Below are 19262 nucleotides of genomic sequence, written 5' to 3'. Positions count from 1 at the left end.
AGTTGCAGATGGAAGCTACAGGTCCACCACCCAGCCCTGCTGCAGGCTGCCTGTAAAAGTCTGACAGCTGTGGGGGCTGCATGGTGCACCGAGCTGTTTAGGACAGTTAGGCCCCTTTCACACTGGAGCGTTTTTCAGGCGCTACAGCGCTAAAAATATCGCCTGTATAGCGCCTGAAAAAATCTGGCCCCTTTCACACTGGAGCGGTGTGCTGGCAGGGCGGTGAAAGTCCTGCTAGCCGCATCTTTGGAGCGGTATATTCACTGTATCTACCCATTGAAATCAACGAGGCAGTGAGGCTATACTGCCGACAAAGCACCGCTGCAGCGGCACTTTGCGGGCGGTTTTAACCCTTTTTCGGCCGCTAGCGGGGGTTAAAACCGCCCCGCTAGCAGCCGCATAGCGCCAAAAAAATGACGGTAAAGCGGCGCTAAAAATAGCGCAGTTTTACCGCCGACACCGCTCCTGTGAAAGAGGCCTTACAGTGCTTCTGGAAAGTATTCGGTCCCTTTTTTTTTATTATTATTATTTTTTTTTTTTCACACATTTTGTTATGTTACAGCCTTATTCCAAAATGGATTAAATTCATTCTTTTTCTCAAAATTCTACAGACAATACTCCAATGAAAAGTTTGAAATCTTTGCAAATTTATTGAAAATGGGAAAACAAGTATCCTATGTACAAAGCCGTGTTCAGTGCAGGGCCCGTCTATTAATGGTGCGCGGACGCCGCCCCCTATGTGACAAATGGATAGATTATTGCATTGCATGAATCTATCCATGTTTTTATTTTATAATTTTTTTCAAAAAAGGTTGACGCGGAGTGCAGAGCATGGCGCTCGCAGTCCACACAGGCATGTTAGAAAAGCAAATCGGTATTTGCTTTTCTAACGCTGAACTACCTCTCTGCCAATTAAGAGGCGTGGGTCTAATACCGGCCACCTGTTTGGCTGAAGGAACAGGCGGTCCCATTGGCCAGCTAGTAGAAGCGAACAGGAGACGCACAGAGGACACAGGAGCCATCGCCTGACCCGCGCTTCCCGTCCCACAGCTCTCCACTGTGGCACTGTTTTAGCTGCGTGATTGTTTTTCCAAGCTCCAAAGAGGACCTGTCATGCCCTATTCCAGTGATGGTGAACCTTGGCACCCCAGATGTTTTGGAACTACATTTCCCATGATGCTCATGCACTCTGCAGTGTAGTTCCAAAACATCTGGGCTGCCAAGGTTCACCATCAATGCACTATTCCTATTACAAGGGATATTTACATTCCTTGTAATAGGAATAAGTGATAAAAATATTTTTTTTTTTTAAAAGGGAAGGTGTAAAATTTCTTTTTACTGTGCCCCTCATCCCCATGTGCTTGCACGCAGAAGCAAAGATAGCGCCCACATTTGTGAACTGCGACAGAGCGAAAATGTGACCTGTTGGGTATCTATTCGGCGTAACATCTTTGACATATAAAAGAATTGGGCTAACTCAAGTGTTTTTATGAAATAAAAAATATATATATTTTTACCCAAAAATTTTTTTTAAAAATTGCTGCACAAATACTGTAATACATAAAGTTGCAACGACCGCCATTTTATTCCTTGTGGTCTTTCCTAAAATATATATAATGTTTGGGGGTTCTGAGTAATTTTCTAGCGAAAACATGATTTTTACATGGAGAGGAGTGCCAGAATAGGCGTGCCCCACCCCCCTCAAAAATCATATAGCCACTACTATATATCACATGGAGCACGGAGAAGTGTCTACCAGCAAGTGGTTAAATCTCCGTGGCAAGAGATTGAGATCTCCCCTGTGAGGCCCCTGGTGTTGAAGGGGAAAGCTACAATAGAGCAGCAATAAGTGGAGATGCCGGGGATTGAACCCGGGGCCTCATACATGCAAAGCATGCGCTCTACCACTGAGCTACATCCCCTGCCTGAGGTTTCAACCATCGAAGGAATGTATGGTCATTGCACAGCCGTCCCTCTTCACATGACACGGCGTGCCCCACCTACTGGGTGTGTTGCATGTTAGTGCTGACTCACCTGTGCATACTAGAATTACCCAGAAAGTCCTTTCTCCTGAGTCCTCTTTAGATATTTATCCCATTCTCCTTTCTGCATGTACATTTTTAATGTGTTCGGTGCAGTTTTGATGCGTTTCCGGCTGCGTTCTAGGTGTTTTTTTTTTTTTTTTTTTAACTATACTACGGTCTAGTGTAGGGATATGCAATTAGTGGACCGCCAGCTGTTGCAAAACTAAGTCCCATCATGGTCTGGATGTCATGCTTGTGGGTGTCAGTCTTGCTGTGCCTCATGGGATTTGCAGTTCTGCAACAGCTGGAGGTCCGCTAATTGCATATCCCTGGTCTAGTGTGTGTGATGCATTTTTTATGCATTCCAGAGTTTTTGATGCATTTTTACTGTGTTCCAGTGCAGGAAAATGTAGCATGTTCTACTTTTTTTTCTCTGGAACTGACTGCACTGGTGTGAACTTTGCCATTGGAAACCATATGACCATCTTTCCATGCGTTTTTGATGCAGAACAAAAACGCACTGGACTGCATGTGGTGTGAACTGACCCTTAAAGAAAATTATGCGTGTGTGTGTGTGTGTGTGTGTGTGTGTGTGTATATATGTATATTATATATTTTTTTTTATTCTGTAAGTGTGTATAGAGAGATCTGAGTGTGTCTTTATGGACCTTGCTTTGTGCACTGGTCCAAATCGTCTTGGTGTTTTTCAGGGGTTGGGCTTCCAGTGAAGGGAACACTAAGGCGTCAGCATACCAAGACATTTTGGGCAATTTCATGCTCCCAACTTTGTGGGAAGTTTGGGGACGGCCCCTTCCTGTTCAAACATGACTGCGCACCAGAGCACAAAGCAAGGTCCATAAAGACATGGATGAGCGAGTTTGGGGTAGAGGAACTCGACTGGCCTGCAGAGTCCTGACCTCAACATGATAGAACACCTTTGGGATGAATTCAGGTGGAGACTGCTAGCCAGGCCTTCTCGTCCAGCATCAGTGCCTGACCTCGTAAATGCGTTTCTGGAAGAATGGTCAAACATTCCCATAGACACACTGCTAAACCTTGTGGACGGCTTTCCCAGAAGAGTTGAAGCAGTTATAGCTGGAAAGGGAGGGCCAACTCAATATTGAACCCTACGGACTAAGACTGGGATGTCATTAAATTTCATGTATGTGTAAAGGCAGGTGTCCCAATACTTTTGGTGATGTATGTGTATATTATACATGCATGTGTGTTTGAGCTTTCGTCTGCACACTCTAATGCAATAGGCTGAGCACACCTATGCTCGATACTGCCAAATGGTCAGATAAATCCTTTTCTGCATAAAGGTGTGTCCCCACTTATCAGATCGAGGGGGATATTAACCTTTTTGGAGGCCTGGACAACTTTCATCTCTTTTGGTTAAAAGAACAAAGATGATGCACTAGCCTAGTGTATTATCTCTAGATATGGTTTATTAGAAAAGGGGAAATGGGTAATTATACTCACAAACAAAAAAGGGCATGCTCAACAAATATCCAAATGCAGAACCACTATGCATACTTATTGTATACTAGGAAGATGCCACACAGCTCTGCAGATGTGGATGGGTTTCAAGGGGGATACCCTCTCAATCAGAACTGGTCTCCCAGGGCTATAAACTGGAATCTCATTCCATGCTGTCCAAACATCCTGTGTTGCTGCATAAATAACTGCTCTCAATAGTTTTCTCAGGTCTTCTGGATCAAGTTGTCATTGCCCCATCTCTTGTAGCAGAATGGTTTCGGGGCTTTTGTGCCAACCCGTTCATTGTAACCGAACCCAAAGGGCATTTTTCCACCATTTTGGATCTCAAAGCTCTTAACTCATTTAGGTACTTGCACGTGGTACTGATGATTGGACATCCATATTCCTGGCCAAGATTTCTTGCATGTATTTGTGTGTACACGAGTAAACAAAATTCTAGCACTAAATGTTTTAACCTCTTTACATGAATATTTTCTGTGTACATGGATATTTGTGCATAAAATACTGACCATGACTCTATACATAGCACATGTGTACTCGGCATTTAAAACAATGGGCTACATTTAGATGAGTAATGCCGCATGAACACGGAATTCTCATTGGAAGAAGCTCTGATGGTTTTCCCGACGGAATTCCGCTCAAGCTGTCTTGCCTACACACGGTCAAACCAAATTCCGATAGTTTAGAACGCGGTGACATACAACACGTACGACGGAACTAGAAAAGGGAAGTTCAATAGCCAGTAGCCAATAGCTTCCGTCTCGTAGTTGAATCTGAGCATGCGTCATTTTTTTGAAATGTCGGAATTGCATACACACTATCGGAATTACCGATGGAAAGTTTTTCCTTCTGGAAAATTGAGAACATGCTATCAATTTTTGGCTGGCGGAAATTCGGACAGCTAAATTCCGATGGAGTGTACACAGTCGCATTTTCCGATGAAAAGCTCTCATTCGGTCTTTTTCTGGCCGGAATTCCGACCGTGTGTACGCGGCATAAGAGTTTTTAGGCAACAGTGTACAAGAGGCCTTCAGGTCCAGAAATTCACCAGATCTGTCATTGTCACCAGGGAGACTTTTTGGCCTCTGTAGACATTAAAGATGCTTACTTGCATGTCCCCATCATTGCAACACATCAGGAACTTTTCTTTGCCTTTACTATTGAGCCCCTTTACTCCCAATTCATGGCCCTGCCTCTGGGCCTCTCGTCTGCACATCAAGTATTCACCAAAGTGTTTTCCCTGTTGGGTTCTCAAGGCACCCTCATTTTGGGTTAAACGGGTTCATGGCGAGAAAGCAGTTGGCGAGGGCTCTTGTCAGATGTCTAAGCCCTTATACACACGGTCGGAGATTCCGACGACCAAATCCGTTGGAGTAATTCCGACGGATTAATTCCGGAAGAGGTCCGGAAGTGATGTTGCATATATACGGTTGGACTAAGTTGTCGGAAAATCCGATTGTACATAACGTGATGACGTTATTTCGTTACGACGGGACTACGTTCAGGCTAGTAGCCAATAGCTTTGGTCTATGAACTTGATCTGAGCACGCGTGGCACTTTGTCCGTCGAAATAGGCTACACATGATCGGACAATTTTACCGGCAAGTTGGAAAACTTGGTCCGTCGGATATTCCGACGGAAACAGTCCGATGCAGACCACACAGTCGGAATATCCGACAAAATGGTCCGATAGGACACATTCCGTCGGAATCTTCGACCGTGTGTACAAGGGCTAAGGGGTGTTGCCTACCCCTCAGTTGGACTAATTTTGGTGTCCCGCAATGGTGATCAAAAAAATAGGATTTGTGTACTCAATGTAAAATCATCTTCTGAGGGACATGGGCCCAACCCTCCCAGCCCTCAGTTTATGATGCGTTTAGTACTGCTTGCCACAAAACCGAGGCATGCTGGCAGTAGGAAGGATCATCCTGGACTGGCCTACAATTGTTTGCCAGTCTCCAATCCTCTTGTAGGTGTCTGTATGACATGGAAATTGGTCTTCCTGTGTCCCTTCAATGGATTCAAAGAATAGGATTTTCTGATAATGCAAAAAATACTATTTTTAATTGGCCCAATGTGAGGAATATTTCTGTCAGTTCTTTGTACCAGATTGTAGACTTCCATGGACTTCTATCTGGTCTACTGATATATCCATTCTTTATAGTCTGAGAGGTGACTGGTTCCTTTTCTTTTCTTTTTTTTTTGTAGGTCACTGGATGTTGCTGAACTTTATCTGCTGCCTCGTGAAGGTGAAAAATCGAAAGCATTGCCCTGCCCTTCCTTTTGCTGAACCTCTTCCCAAGTTTGGGGCTTCCAAAGAGAAGGAGAAAGGGTTCCTCAGCTCCACACCAGAGAAGTAAGAGGCTGCACCAACATTATGGCCTGAACACTTAGTTTGACTAGCAAGAAAAAAGGGACCTACCCAAGTCATGTTTCTAACATTTTGAAGAGGACTTTGTTGCATAGAATTCCAAACATAATGCTAAAGCCTCATGTCAAGGTGCTTGCAGGGGAGGTGCAATTCCCTACAAATACTGGGTAGTCTTGTTCAGTTGCAATACATTTTTTCCATCCACGTACACCTAACTTGCTGGTGATTGCCATTTTCTTCTGTCATTACTTTCTTGTGTCATTGTTCGTCATCAAATGCATTGTTTTAAAATAGCCACCTTGGCTGACCAAGCTGAGTATGCAGCAACTTCTATTTTGTTGAAGAGATTGCTACTTTTTCTGGTCAGACGAATACTTTGAGACCTTCTCTGTCTGCTGTGTAGCATAGACATTTTCAACATTCAGGCTGCATTCACACCTGAGCGTAGCGTGTTTGAACGTTTTTACCGGCGTTTTGTCGCGCGACAACGAGCGTTTTGTCACACTACAACGCGCGTTTTTTAACTTCGGCGTTTTTTTTCAGCCAATAGGAAAAATATTTTTCATCTGCTTATTTTTTCTTGAGCAGATACAGCGTCAAAACACCCGTAGAAACGCTCGTTGTCGCGCTAAACGCTCGAATTGAGCGTTTCTATGGGAATGAAAACGCCCAAATCAGCCCAATTCGCGCGACAAAAAAGGGTCTGGAACTTGTTTGAGCTTCAGGCGACATGGAGTGGAGATGTGAACCATCTCCATTGAGAATAATGGATTTTTTCCCCTCCAGCGTTTTGTAGCTTCAGGCGTAGGGCTACAAAACGTTCAGGTGTGAACGGGCTGTCATTGGTGAACCTAAATGACCCAACTATGCAGTCAGCTAAAGAAACTGGTCAGATGACCTTGTACTGAGACTGCCACCACCTCTACTGTCAATGCTGGTGGTAAAGGTCCTTAAACTAAGACAGTTGACCTATAATTGTCTTGACTTTTCCAGGTTAGCGGTCAGATGACATACTAGGACTGTTGACCCCCTCTGTGAAGGGCATTAAACTAGGACTGCTAACCTCTACTGTCATGGCTGCTCCATCCTATTGGTGAGATGACCTACTAGGACCGCCGGCCTCTACAAAAATCAGCTACTGTTATTGGTCAGATGACCTTGTATTAAGACTGACCTCCCACTGTCATGGTTGCTCCATGTGTGTGGAAGAGGACCTTAAACTAGGACTTCTGATAACCTTTACTGTCATGGCTACTCTGTTTAATGGTGAGATTCCCTTTTTAATAGGATGGTTGACCTTCTCTACTGTCATGACTGCATCATGGTGAAGACCTTTTTACCTAGGACTGTTGATCTCCTCTACTGTTTTGGCTGCTCCATGCTGGTGGTAAAGGACCTGAAACTTGGACTGCTGACCTCTGTCATAGCTGTTCCATGTTCAGTGGTCAGATTACCTAATACTAGGACTGCTGACCCCCTCTGTCAGAGCTGTTCCATGTTGGTGGTGGACGACCTTAAACTAGGACTGTTGATCTCTATTGTCATAGTTACTCCGTTAAGGGATAGATGACCTTATACTAGGACTGCTAAACTGTCATGGCTGCTCCATCCTAATGGTGAGATGACCTTATACTAGGGCTGCTGACCTCTACTGCAATGACTGCTCTGTCAAATGACCTTGTATGAAGACTGACCTCCCCTACTGTCACGGTTGCTCCATGTTGATAGTCAAGGACCTTAAACTAGAACTTCTGATCTCCTTTATTGCCATGGTTGAAATGACCTTTGCCATGGTTGAGATGACCTTATAGGATGGCTGACCTTCTCTGTCATGGCTACACCATGTTAGTGGCCAGGTGACCTTTTACTAGGATTCAGGGTTGGGACAAGGGGTGAGCAGGAGGGGAAGCTGCCCTGACTGCAGAAGAGCAAAGACCGGTGCTAAAGGACCTGAAACTAAGACTGCGGACCTTTTGTATTGGTTGTTCCATGTTAGTGGACAGATGATCTTTATACTAGAACTGTTAACCATCTCTACTGTCATGGTTGCTCCATCCTAATTAGGGATGAGCTCAGTGTTCAACTCGAACGCATGTTCGACTCTAACACGGGCCGTTTGCCTGTCTGGCGAATTCAGAACTTTGTGGACAGTTCTCACCAAATTCATGTGGCACGAACGGCCCACAATGCACTGGGCCATCAGTGCATTGCTGGCTCATGATTGCCCAAGCATGCACTGTGACCCCACATACTTGGCCAATCACAGCACCGGCAGCGAGGAGAGCCATAATTGGCCACAGGCAGGATGCCTGTGACCAATTATAGATCAAGGGGTTTAGTACACGCCCCACACTATATAAGGCTGCCAGCACGGCGGCCTTGTGTAGTGTGTTCTGGCATGCAGGGAAAGAGCTAGATAGGCAAGGTACAGTGTGTTCTTTTCTCAGGCATCTGCAGGAGTTAAAGTGGGTGTTGTGTGCCTCCAGCACAGTATACACCTGTATCTACCCTTTTTTTTGCTGGTGTTCTCTAATACAGGCATCTGCAGGAGTTAGTGGGTATTGTGTGCCTCCAGCACAGTATACACCTGTATCTACCCTTTTTTTGCTGGTGTTCTCTAATACAGGCATCTGCAGGAGTTAAAGTGGGTGTTGTGTGCCACCAGCACAGTATACACCTGAAGATACCCCTTATTGCTGGTGTTGTCTGTTGCATATTAGCCTTTAAAATTAGCACTTTTGATTTTGAACGTTCGAGTCCCATAGACTTTAATAGGGTTCTAAAGTTCGTACGAATTTTCGGTCTGCTCGAAGGTTCTGGTGCGAACTGAACCAGGGGGTGTTCGCTCATCCCTAATCCTAATGGTGAGATGACCTTATACTAGGACTGCTGACCCCCTACTGCCATGGCTTCTGTGGTAATGGTCAGATCACCTTATGTTAAGGCTGTTGACCTCCCCTACTATTATGGTTGCTCTTTGTTGGTGGTAGAGGACCTTAAGCTAGGACTTCTGATATCCTTTACTGTCATGGCTACTCTGTTAATGGATATGACCTTTATAATGGGATTGTGGACCTTCTCTACTGTCATGGCTGCATCAGGTTAGTGGCCGGGTGACCTTTAACTAAGACCGTTAATCTCCTCTACTGACATGGCTGCTCCATTCTGGTGGTAAAGGACCTGACACTTGGATTGCTGACCTCTGTCATGGCTGTTCCATGTTGGTGGTCAGATGACCTTATACTAGGACTCCTGACACCAATTTTTCAAAGCTGCTCCATGTTAGTGGGTGGAGCACCTTGAACAAGGACTGCTGATCTCTACTGCCATGGCTACTCTATGCAAGTGGACAGATTACCTTATACTAGGGCTGCCAACTTCCTCTGTCATGGCAGCTCCATCCTAATGGTGAGATGACCTTATAGGACTGATGACCTCTGTTAATGGTCAGTTGACTTTTGTATTAAGACTGACCTCCTGTATGGTCTGTTTTTGCTTTGATCTCCCCTTCAATAGAACATGGAAAACCAACTTTTGAAGGAAAATTTAAAATATCCTACATTCCCTTGTTTTTTTAACCTTGGTAAATGTCGGGAAACTGAATAAATATCGTAAACATGAAAAAATTCCCCTGGCCCATCACTGGCTTATTGTACCACTACTGTTTTGTCAGGACATTCGAGGAGACACTGCTGAAGGAGGAGCTGAAGAAGTTGGTGAATGACAGTTTTTTAGATGGTGAGAAATGGTAACCTGGAGCTTAAATCTGATAGAATTCATCCTATATTTCAAAGGGAACCCGAGCTGGCTTAAAATGTACCTAGTGTGGTAAATCTGGCAGACTGGGCAAACCAAGAGATGAGGACTTTGGGGTTTTATTCCCACTTTGCTGTATGTTTTGAAGTCTCTGATTTCAGTAAAATGAGAGATGGCCAGGCATCATTAGCCGATGGTGTCTGTGAATTTCTTTAAATTGTGCTAAAACTCTAAGCCCTTGTACACACGGTCGGACATTCTGACAACCAAATCCGTTGGATTTTGTCAAACTGTTGCATGCACATGGTCGGACAAAGTTGTCGGAAAATCCAATTGTACATAATGTGGTGACGTTATTTCGTTACGACGGGACTACGTTCAGGCTAGTAGCCAATAGCTTTGGTGTAGGAATTTGATCTGAGCATGCGTGGCACTTTGTCCGTCGGAGTAGGCTACACATGATCGGAGTATGTCCATCTGAGCATTTTGTCGGAAAATTTTATGGACAAGTTGTAAAACAGTCCGATGGAGACCACACACAGTCGGATTATCGGACAAAACGGTCCGATAGAACACATTCCGTCGGAATCTCCGACCGTGTGTACAAGGGCTAAGGAGCAGTTGAACTGATGGACATGGGGTGGGGGCTACCAATGATGACCTACTGAAAATGCTTTTTTCAGTATTTGGTGGATGCCAGTCAGTGAAGCCACCAATTTCCATTTGGCATTTTCCTTTTCTAAATGGTTTCCTTGCCCGTTACAAGGAGCTTCAACCATCATTTCTAGACTTCTAAATTCCTATCAAGAGGAGTGGAAGGGCCCATACCCTCATGGTGGTCAGTAGCAGAGCTGGGAACCAAGGAAGAGAGCACTCGCCCCCTAGAGTCGATAACCCATCTAAAACTAGCAGATGGCCTCACCCAACAGACTCCACCTAACACATGCTTTAAGGATTTGGAATGTGCAATTGATATGATGTACCTAGAGGTTTTTTTCCCTTCATCTTGCAGATTCAGTGCTGGGTGATGACTCTTTGGTGAAAGATGTGTCAATCATCGCATCTCCGACACCCGTAGACTGGAAGGTGCAGCATGGTTTGAGGACTCCTGGTCATTCTACACCAGCTATGAAGCTTCGCCGACTCAGTCTCACTAAATCCCTCCGGGTATATGACAGCCCCTCCAAGGTGGTGAGTAGTAGATCACTGATGGACTTCACTGTAGAGCAATCCTGACATTCTTAACATAACGGTCCTGGGTGGATCTTGCCTTTAATCTGTGTACTACTGAAGGAGATTTTATTGATCTATTGAGGCTTCAGATTCGTTGAGCAATAAAAAGTTGAGAAGTTGTTTTGAAGTGGAACTTTAGTCAGTAAATTAAGTCCCTTCAGGCTGGCCTCTTTTGCAGGTTTCGCTATGTAAAACATTACAAATAAGTGTCTATACTGTTTAAAATCCAGTAATACTGTCTCACCCTGCTCTGCACATGCTCAGTTGCTGTCCATTTTTTGGCATTGTACTGAAAAGCAAAGCCACTAGAGGCTGATAGCCTAAAGATTTATTGCTGCTCAGGGGCTCCAGACTTCAGGCAAACCCTTCTATGTGCAGGCAGTGGTGGCCCTTGAGGTAAGTTAGAGAAGAGTGGCAAATGGTGCGTACCAATTTTTGCTGAAAATCTTTACACGTTTGTTTTTATTTATTTTTTGTATAGACCACATTAGAATTTTTTTTTTTTTTTTAGCTCACTTAACAAGTACAGCCAAAGCTTGTTTGGCTGTACTTCCCCTGTGGATTACAAAAGTGCAATTCGTTCTGAGCTTGTGTGACCTGATGTCGCAGAACCAGCCCAGGCTGGGGAAAGATTGCGACCAAGTGGTCGGGATCTGCCCAGATTGCTGGACCGTCATCCGACTCGACCTCTCGGTGAGCGGCTTAGCCAGCCGATCCGCCCCCTCCACAGCCCAGCACTCCAGAGCAGACAACAGTGAATGACGGTCACCAGCTCTCTGCACATGGAGCACTGAGAACCAAGCGACCAGCGGGGGACAGATGCAGCATCCGATTGATGCTGCATCCACCTAGGTAAGTATAATCCTAAAAAAATTCTCAACTTCTCTTTAAAAAAAAAATATATATATAATATATATATATATATATATATATATATATATATATATATATATATATATATATATATATATATATATATAATTATATTTTAAATAACATTAAACGCTAGGATAAGAAAATGTAGTCTAAATCCATGCATCTGTATTCATCTTGAATCTCTCTGTGCTTTGTGTATTCCTTCCAGATCTGTGATGTAATCCAGTTTGAGACTCTTCCTCAATTTCAGGAGTCTCCTGCACAAAGACTGCTCAATGCTGCTCTTTCCTTGTACAGGGTGACTGGTCTTGTCTCCGCCCCCTCCTGGAATTTTCTGCTGGGTGGAGCCTGTTGGGTTTCTCCCACAGCTCTGCTCTGCACAGTGATGTCATTGCTACGTTACAAATTTCTGGTTTGTAACAACATTTATTGCACAAATTGGATTTTACATCCTTTGTGCTATTGAGGATAATTTTTAAATGAGCATTCTTGTGCCCGACAATAGGCATGCACACAAGGTGTGCTGGGTGTTTCTAAGCACACCCCAATCACCTCGTGTGCATTAGCATTGGTGCCTGACCCCCCCCCCCTCGCAGCACTGCTGGCTTCCCTCCTCTTGTCTCCTCTCCTGCCAGCTGCTACAGACACACAGGAGGATCTTCAGGATGGAGAGCGGTGAAGGGGATGGTAACCATGTTTACTAGCCTCTGCCTTTTCTGAATGAACAGAGTGATTGGTACAAGTCACTCTGTTCATTAATAACTGAAGCATAATAAGCTGTGTTTACTATGCTTCAGTTTATGAATAACAAGAAGGCTGTGCAGAGCTCTTCATGTTTCTGCGCAGATGAGGCTTCAGAGAGGAACTGTGGAAAGTTTCCACGGTCCCTTTCTCTGCTTAAAAAGTGAGAATTCAGGGGTCTTTTTGATCAAAGCCCCACCCCCCCCCCCCCACCCCCAAAAAGCATTGTGGATAAAATGTAAGAATTTAAAAAGTAGAAAACAAAGTTAAGGGCTTGTTCACGTGTGTGTGTGTGTGTGTATATATATATATATATATATATATATATATATATATATATATATATTTATTATTTTTTATCAACTTCTATAGATCCATACACTTATGTGCATTTGGGCTTTGGGGTGCACACTCTAATATGTGCCCGATGTTTAACTTTAATAGTGCCCATATAACACCAACTGCCACTATTTGGACCAGTTTTTCGGTGGCAGTAACATGATTTATAAACTACTTGCCTGCTCCTTAGGTGTCACTCATCACAGGCCAAAATTCTATTGAATCTCCCTCTCCAGTGATGGAGGAACATCTAGATAGCATAGCCAGGAATAGGAGCCGGTCAGTGCTGTGTGATCCAGGATTTATGGTGTAACCCTTAACATATGATCATTTGTACCAGCAGGTGGCGCAGGACCGAATACCCCAGAGACACCTGGGTGCTGCATTCGATGCACTTTCGGAGTCGAAGAATTGCAGTCTAAACAGCTCAATGTCCAGTAACCTGTGAGTATCAAGTCTTTTTAATACTGTAAGTTGGGAGCTCCAATATACAGAAGCTCCACTTTGAATGTGGATGAAAGGAGTTTTAATGGGTCTACTTACCTCTCCGAGAGCAGGAATAAGTTATCTCTTTTTAACTAATTTTAAAGAATTCCTTTTATTGTGGACCCCTGGTGCCCAACCTGCGGCACTTTGGTATGATGTGCGGACCTCAGCAGTCTTGGGACATTGAGACCCCTGCCCTAATCAAACTGGTGGCCCTTCAGCTGTTGCAGAACTACAAGTCCCATCATGCCTTGCCTGTGGGAGTCATGCTTGTAACTGTCAGCCTTGCAATGCCTCTTGGGACTTGTAGTTTTTAAACTGCTGGAGGGCCGCCAGTTTGAGACCCCTGGATTAGGGTGATGACGTTGATCTCTACTAGCCTCAAGTAACATCTTCCCAGCTTCGTGTTGTCTTCTGCAGCATCTCCCCACCAACAATGTATGCCGTCCTCACTCTCTGACCCTCATTTCCTCTATTAGGGCGGCAGTCTTTGACACGGCTCTCCAGTATTACATATATTAAACATTGAGTGGCCCTTTAGTGATGTGAGGGGCCACATTTGAAGCCCTTCTTTAGCTCATAAATTGAGAACCACTGTTGTGGTCACTCTTTCAGTATTCTCCTATAGGCATAGTGATGGCAGAAAGACCCAAGAGGTACATCAAGTTTTACTACATGTGTGGGAGTGACAACATCCCAGCCCGGCCAATGAATACAGCTGGACAGCAATACCTGGAAGCAGATGGTTGGAATGTCAGGTGCATACATGGAGCTCAAGGACACCACAGTGCTGGGGAAAAGTATAGTTCCTGCTTTAAATAGCCAAATAACATACTGCACACCAAAGACCATCAACTTCATCCAAGGGTTATTGCAATGGTATAAACCAAATTTGTATCCAGGCGCAAGGACAATGGCCCAAGTGGTGGGAGGAGATTAAGCTGAGGCCGCTGCTCTTCCAAACTCAGACTGATTAGATAAAACCAAGCAGACTGAAATAAAATTCTAAAATATTATCCGAGGGTGGTTATGGGTTCCCTCTATTTAGTCCATATATGTGTTAATTTGTCTCTTCCTATAGTTGGCTAGTCTATAAAACTCTGATAGTTACTGGCGGCACAGTGGTGTAGTGGTTAGCACTCTCACCTAGCAGTAAGAAGGGTCGCTGGTTCAAATCCCAACCACGACACTACCTGCCTGGAGTTTGCATGTTTTCCCTGTGCCTGCATGGGTTTCCTCCGGGTACTTTTGTTTCCTCCCACAATCCAAAGACATGCAGGTAGGTTAATTGGCTTCTGTCCAAAATTGGCCCTAGTATGTGAATGGGGACCTTGGATTGTGGGCGCCTTGAGGGTAGGGACCAATGTGAGTGTGCAATGTACAGGGATGGGGTCTATTGTAGACACTCACTCAGGTTGAACTGGATGGACTGGTGTCTTTATTCAACCTTACTAACTATGAAACTATGAAACTGTTGATGGCACAATAATATAAGGTTAGCTATGAAAACAAACACACTGCTTAATAAAACAATGTCTTATTTATTTCCCAAGAAAATAGGAAGATGCTAACTTGAAAATACTATAGAGCATATAACACAAGAACATCAAAGATACTTATTGCAAGGCTGTCCCCCCTAGGCACGGTCTCATCAGCTGGGCTCAGGATGATAACAGAGCCATCGGGCACGAGCCAAGAGCGAAAAGTACGACTTCCCTTCTGTGGTCACTTTTTTTAAACTTCATCCATACACCGTCCAGACCCAACCCCATTGCCAGCCCATTTAGGTTTCTAATGAAAAAGTAGTTAAGTGGCAGTCCTCAATATATATTTCTGTCCGTCCTGCTGTATTGGCCTCTAGGGGCAGCATTCGTTCATGTATCATTGCTATGCGACATGGGTCCTTCAGTCTTAGCTGGCCCTTTGATCTTCTGTAGCAGGACATTCATCAATCATCTTGTCAGCCATGGTCCTTTTTTTTTTTTTTTTTTTTTTTTTAAAGCTTGCTTGCAGAGCGTTATCACACCAGTCAGTCAGGAGCCAAGTTTTTGTTCAGTCTTGCTGCTTTCAGATGAATATTCTGATATGCTATAAAAGCTTTGATGTGCAACTTGTTACATTCTAGACAGCCCCCAAGAATGCGAAGGCTTGGTATAGCCATAGTTCATATTTCAAACACCTCTTGTATTATGAAATAAAACATGTTGCCATCCAACACAGACTAACATGAGAGAGAGAGAGAAGTAATGAACCACTGCAAAAAAATGAAAATGGACCTCGGGTGAGTTAAAGAATTTTAATCCATACGGAGTAGAAATGTAAAATACCAAGACAACCAGCAGCCTGAAAGCAGTCAAGCAGGAACCATAATAGACCAGAGCTGACAGTATCTGGAGGATGGAGCCGCATGGATGATGCAGGGGCTCAGAACACGGCTCGGCTGCGAGGCAGGATATCACAAGATTGCCGCAGGAGGTCCAAACCGGGACCGCAGCAAGAAAGAGTCTGGGAGCCTGGGTGCTGGAGCTGCTGGATGGAATGAGCCCGAGCCTAGGAAACCGGGACTAGGCAGCTGTTCGAGCTGTGCCTGACGCCCAGAAGTGACGTCACAGCCTGGTGGGAGTCAGGGAAATCCATGGACTATGGGCATACCACCTGCTGCTGAGACCGACCCAGAGGCACTTATGCCAGAAAGAACCAGGGAGGATGGTATGGCCGCCAGGAAAGACATGTTTTTCAGGGTCTAGCCCCTTCAGGTCAAATCAGCGGTCTATTATGGTTCCTGCTTGACTGCTTCCAGGCTGCTGGTTGTGTTGGTATTTCACATTTCTACTCCCTATGGATTAAATTCTTAAGTCGCCTGAGGTCCATCTTAATTTTTTTGCTGTGGTTCAGCGCTTCTCTTCCCACGTTGGTCTGCATATTGCAATGGTAGCACGCCATTCCCACCCAGAGCTATGCCCCCAACATGTTTCACCCACAGCAGGACTTAATCATGATCTGTCATTGCAATAAACCTTGCCTGGAGTTGAACGTCTTCGGTGTGTCGCCTGTTTGCATACTGGATTGCAGTGGTGCAAGATTAGGGCTTTGGCACCAGGCTGATTTCAGGGAATCGTGGAAAAGATGGATTGACTTGAGCAGTAAAAGGGGTTGGGCTCGTCTATCACAAAGTTAAAGGAGTTGTAGAGGCAAAAGATTTTTATTTATTTTTTTAATATAAGGTGTTTAAGAGAGAACCACAGCACCCCCAAATTACTTACCCGAGGTCCCTCTCTCTCCAGCGATGTCCAAGTGTCTAAGCCATCCCAGGACACTGGCTGTCAATCAAAGGCATCCAATCAGGGGAGAAGACGGGGCCAGGTCGGGGCTACGTGTCTGAGTGGATACACAGAGCTCTGACATGGCTCGAGTGCCCCCATAGAGAGTTGCTGGCTGAGGGGGCACTCGATATGAGGGAAGGGCCAGGGGCAGCAAAGAGGTACCCGAGAAGAGGATCTGGGCTGCTCTGTGCAAAACCAACTGCACAGAGGAGGCAAGTATAATATTGTTAAAAAAAAAAAAAAACTCTACAATCACTTTAAAATACTGTTGACTGACTTGGTACTTCTGCTGAAAGTCGAGCGTCCACTACTCCTTCAGTAAGCCCCCCCGGTCACACCGATCCCAACATTGAAGTAGTGCTACTTGGAAGAACTCTGCCACATCATGCACAGATGTCTATGCAAGTCGTACCTGAACTTTCAAAAAGTAGCGTAGGAACTACAGGGGTAGAGACTTGATGGAGTTGGGGTGCATCACCCAGCCCCCAGGAATGAAGCTTGGGGGTCCATGTTCCCGGGTGCTGCGATCCTCTATAGTTGGTTGAACCTTATATAGCTGCTGATAAAACACCCTGAACTCTGTGGCTATAGCCGATGCTTCATGTACTAAGTCAGCAGCAGGGGTTTTAATTTTAGCAATGAAGGTCTAACAGATCTGGGGTCTTTTTTGACCCCAGATCTCTCAATAAAGAGGATCTGTCATCCTGATTTATAAAGGGTGTTTATATTCCTTGTAATAAGAATAAAAGTGATCATAAAAAAGTAAAATAAGGGGAAAAAAATGTAAAGTGCCCCATCCCTCCGTAATATGCAAGTTGCACCCGCATATGTAAACGGCATTCAAACCACAAAACGAGGTATCGCTGTGATCGTTGGAGTGAGAGCAATAATTAACTAGCGCTGGAGCTCCTCTGTAACTCTAAACAGGTAACCTGACATGTCAATTCGCATGCCAAATCGCTCCATTGTGAACCAAGGCTCTAACTTGTAAACAAGGTTCCAAAAAAAAAGACCTGGTCAGCAAGTGTTAGTACTATGGAAAGTTGTAACTGATTAGACTTTGCACACCATTTCTGATGCACATGGAATAGATTTAAAGGTGTTAATCTAAAAGTTCAGTTGGGCTTAAAGCAGAACTAAAGCCATCAAGTCTTCTGGTGTCCCAATTGGCCGGTAGGAGACAGGAGGTGGATCGGGGTTGGCTAGGAGGAGAAGCAGAGGAAGCCACAGAGGAGCTGAATGTTGTAAGGGGGTGAGGCTTGGAGGTTAAGTGGAAGGGGGGGGGGGGGGGGCGACCGTGGAGAACCTGGGGGGTGGTTTGCCCCCAACCCAAAAAAAAAGTTTAGCGCCAGCCACCACTGATTCCTGGCATTGCTGGTGCTGTCAACAAAACTGTCAGTCAAATGGCCGGTGTTATAACTGATCGCATGTGCAGAAACCACGGCAGTTGCAGATCAGAGGCGAAGATGGCGGCTTCCTTGGCTAAACAGAAAAGGAGGGTTTAGTTCCAAAAAAGGTGAACTAATCCGTGAAATCTGGAGACTGCCTTTGCAGGCCTTTGCTCATTTCTTGGCCGTGATGCTCACATTTTGGGTGTCACTGACCAGAAAGAAGTGCAGAGGAATTCTTTAGCTTCACCGTTTTTTTTCTTTTGTCTCCCATCCAGCTCTGTTTCTTCGATGTCTCCACGCCAGTTCTGCCAGGCCATCACCAGAGTCGGCCAGCCATGCCGGAACAAAGCCATCAGCGGCCAGGAGTTTTGCCGGGTTCATACTTCAGGGCAGACGTCCTACACGGCACAGTGAGCCTGGCGCTCGAGACCTTGTACTTACCTCCCCAGGGGGTGCATCCAACCAAAGCCTTGAATACTGGGTTGTGCTGGGTCAGGTTGGCACTTTTTTTGCTTTTCGGTGTGTGAAATCTCATTCTCTGCAGCCACACGGGACAAGACGGGGGTCAAATATTCCACAATGTGAATTTATCAGTCAGCGATGTTCAGCGGATTAAAGTGTCATATTTTATTTATTTGTTACGATGTTCATTTAATTCAACTGAATGTCGGAAGGGATTTTTGACTCCCATCTCATGCAGCTGGACCGAGATTGGCGGACTTTTGGAGTGAGCGGGACGCGTAATATTTGGGGTTCGGGTCTCAGGAATGCATTTTGTCAATCTGACCGTCTGACTGCAGGGAGGTAGAACATTTATTTCAGACACTTTTACACAACGGGATATTTATCATATTTTATTGTACAATTGTATGTGTTTCTGTACTAAACATTTTATAATAAATCTTTAGAAATTCCTTTTTTGTGATGTCTTGTATATATGATGGATGTCTGTGCAAAATGATTCTGCCTTGCTACTGGAATATAAAATCTCAACTGCTTTTGACACCTGCAGACAAGTGAATGCCTTGAAGAGGAACCAAAGTCTTTCATTTTAGGCCCCTTTAACAGTAAAAGTGCTTTCGGACCGCTAAATACAAGGATCCCAACCCGCCCCAAAGATGCCGCTTGCAGGACTTTTCAGAACGTCCCGCAAACGCACCGCCCCCAGTGTGAAAAGGCAACACTGGAATGGATGGGAGGCGGTTTTCAGGCATTAAGCAGC

The 19262-nt window shown here is 44.9% G+C and overlaps 1 protein-coding gene and 1 non-coding gene across 3 annotated transcripts in view; one reads left to right on the top strand and one right to left on the bottom strand.

Moving 5' to 3' along the window:
- The window catches only part of LOC143995898 (protein brambleberry-like), a 56400-nt gene extending 37446 nt beyond the window's left edge, over positions 1-18954 (top strand). Inside the window, exons 8-12 of one of the 2 annotated variants that reach the window (XM_077490650.1) lie at positions 5733-5880; positions 9569-9633; positions 10664-10842; positions 13184-13284; positions 18316-18954. In XM_077490650.1, coding sequence (XP_077346776.1) covers positions 5733-5880; positions 9569-9633; positions 10664-10842; positions 13184-13284; positions 18316-18454 — 632 coding nt within the window. In that variant the 3' untranslated portion in view covers positions 18455-18954. Of the gene's footprint in view, positions 1-5732; positions 5881-9568; positions 9634-10663; positions 10843-13180; positions 13285-18315 lie in introns of both variants that reach the window. The other variant, XM_077490649.1, reaches the window with a different exon arrangement.
- On the bottom strand, positions 1851-1922 carry TRNAA-UGC (transfer RNA alanine (anticodon UGC)). Its single transcript has one exon. It is a non-coding gene; the product is annotated as a tRNA-Ala (tRNA).
- Positions 18955-19262: the final 308 nt, after the last annotated feature.

This window comes from Lithobates pipiens, unplaced genomic scaffold (genome assembly GCF_037356315.1).
Source record: "Lithobates pipiens isolate NorthernLeopardFrog02 unplaced genomic scaffold, aLitPip1_a1.2 Scaffold_19, whole genome shotgun sequence".
Lineage (NCBI taxonomy): Eukaryota > Metazoa > Chordata > Amphibia > Anura > Ranidae > Lithobates > Lithobates pipiens.
Note: the sequence above shows the minus strand (reverse complement) of the source record. Positions and strands in the feature narration are given on the sequence as shown.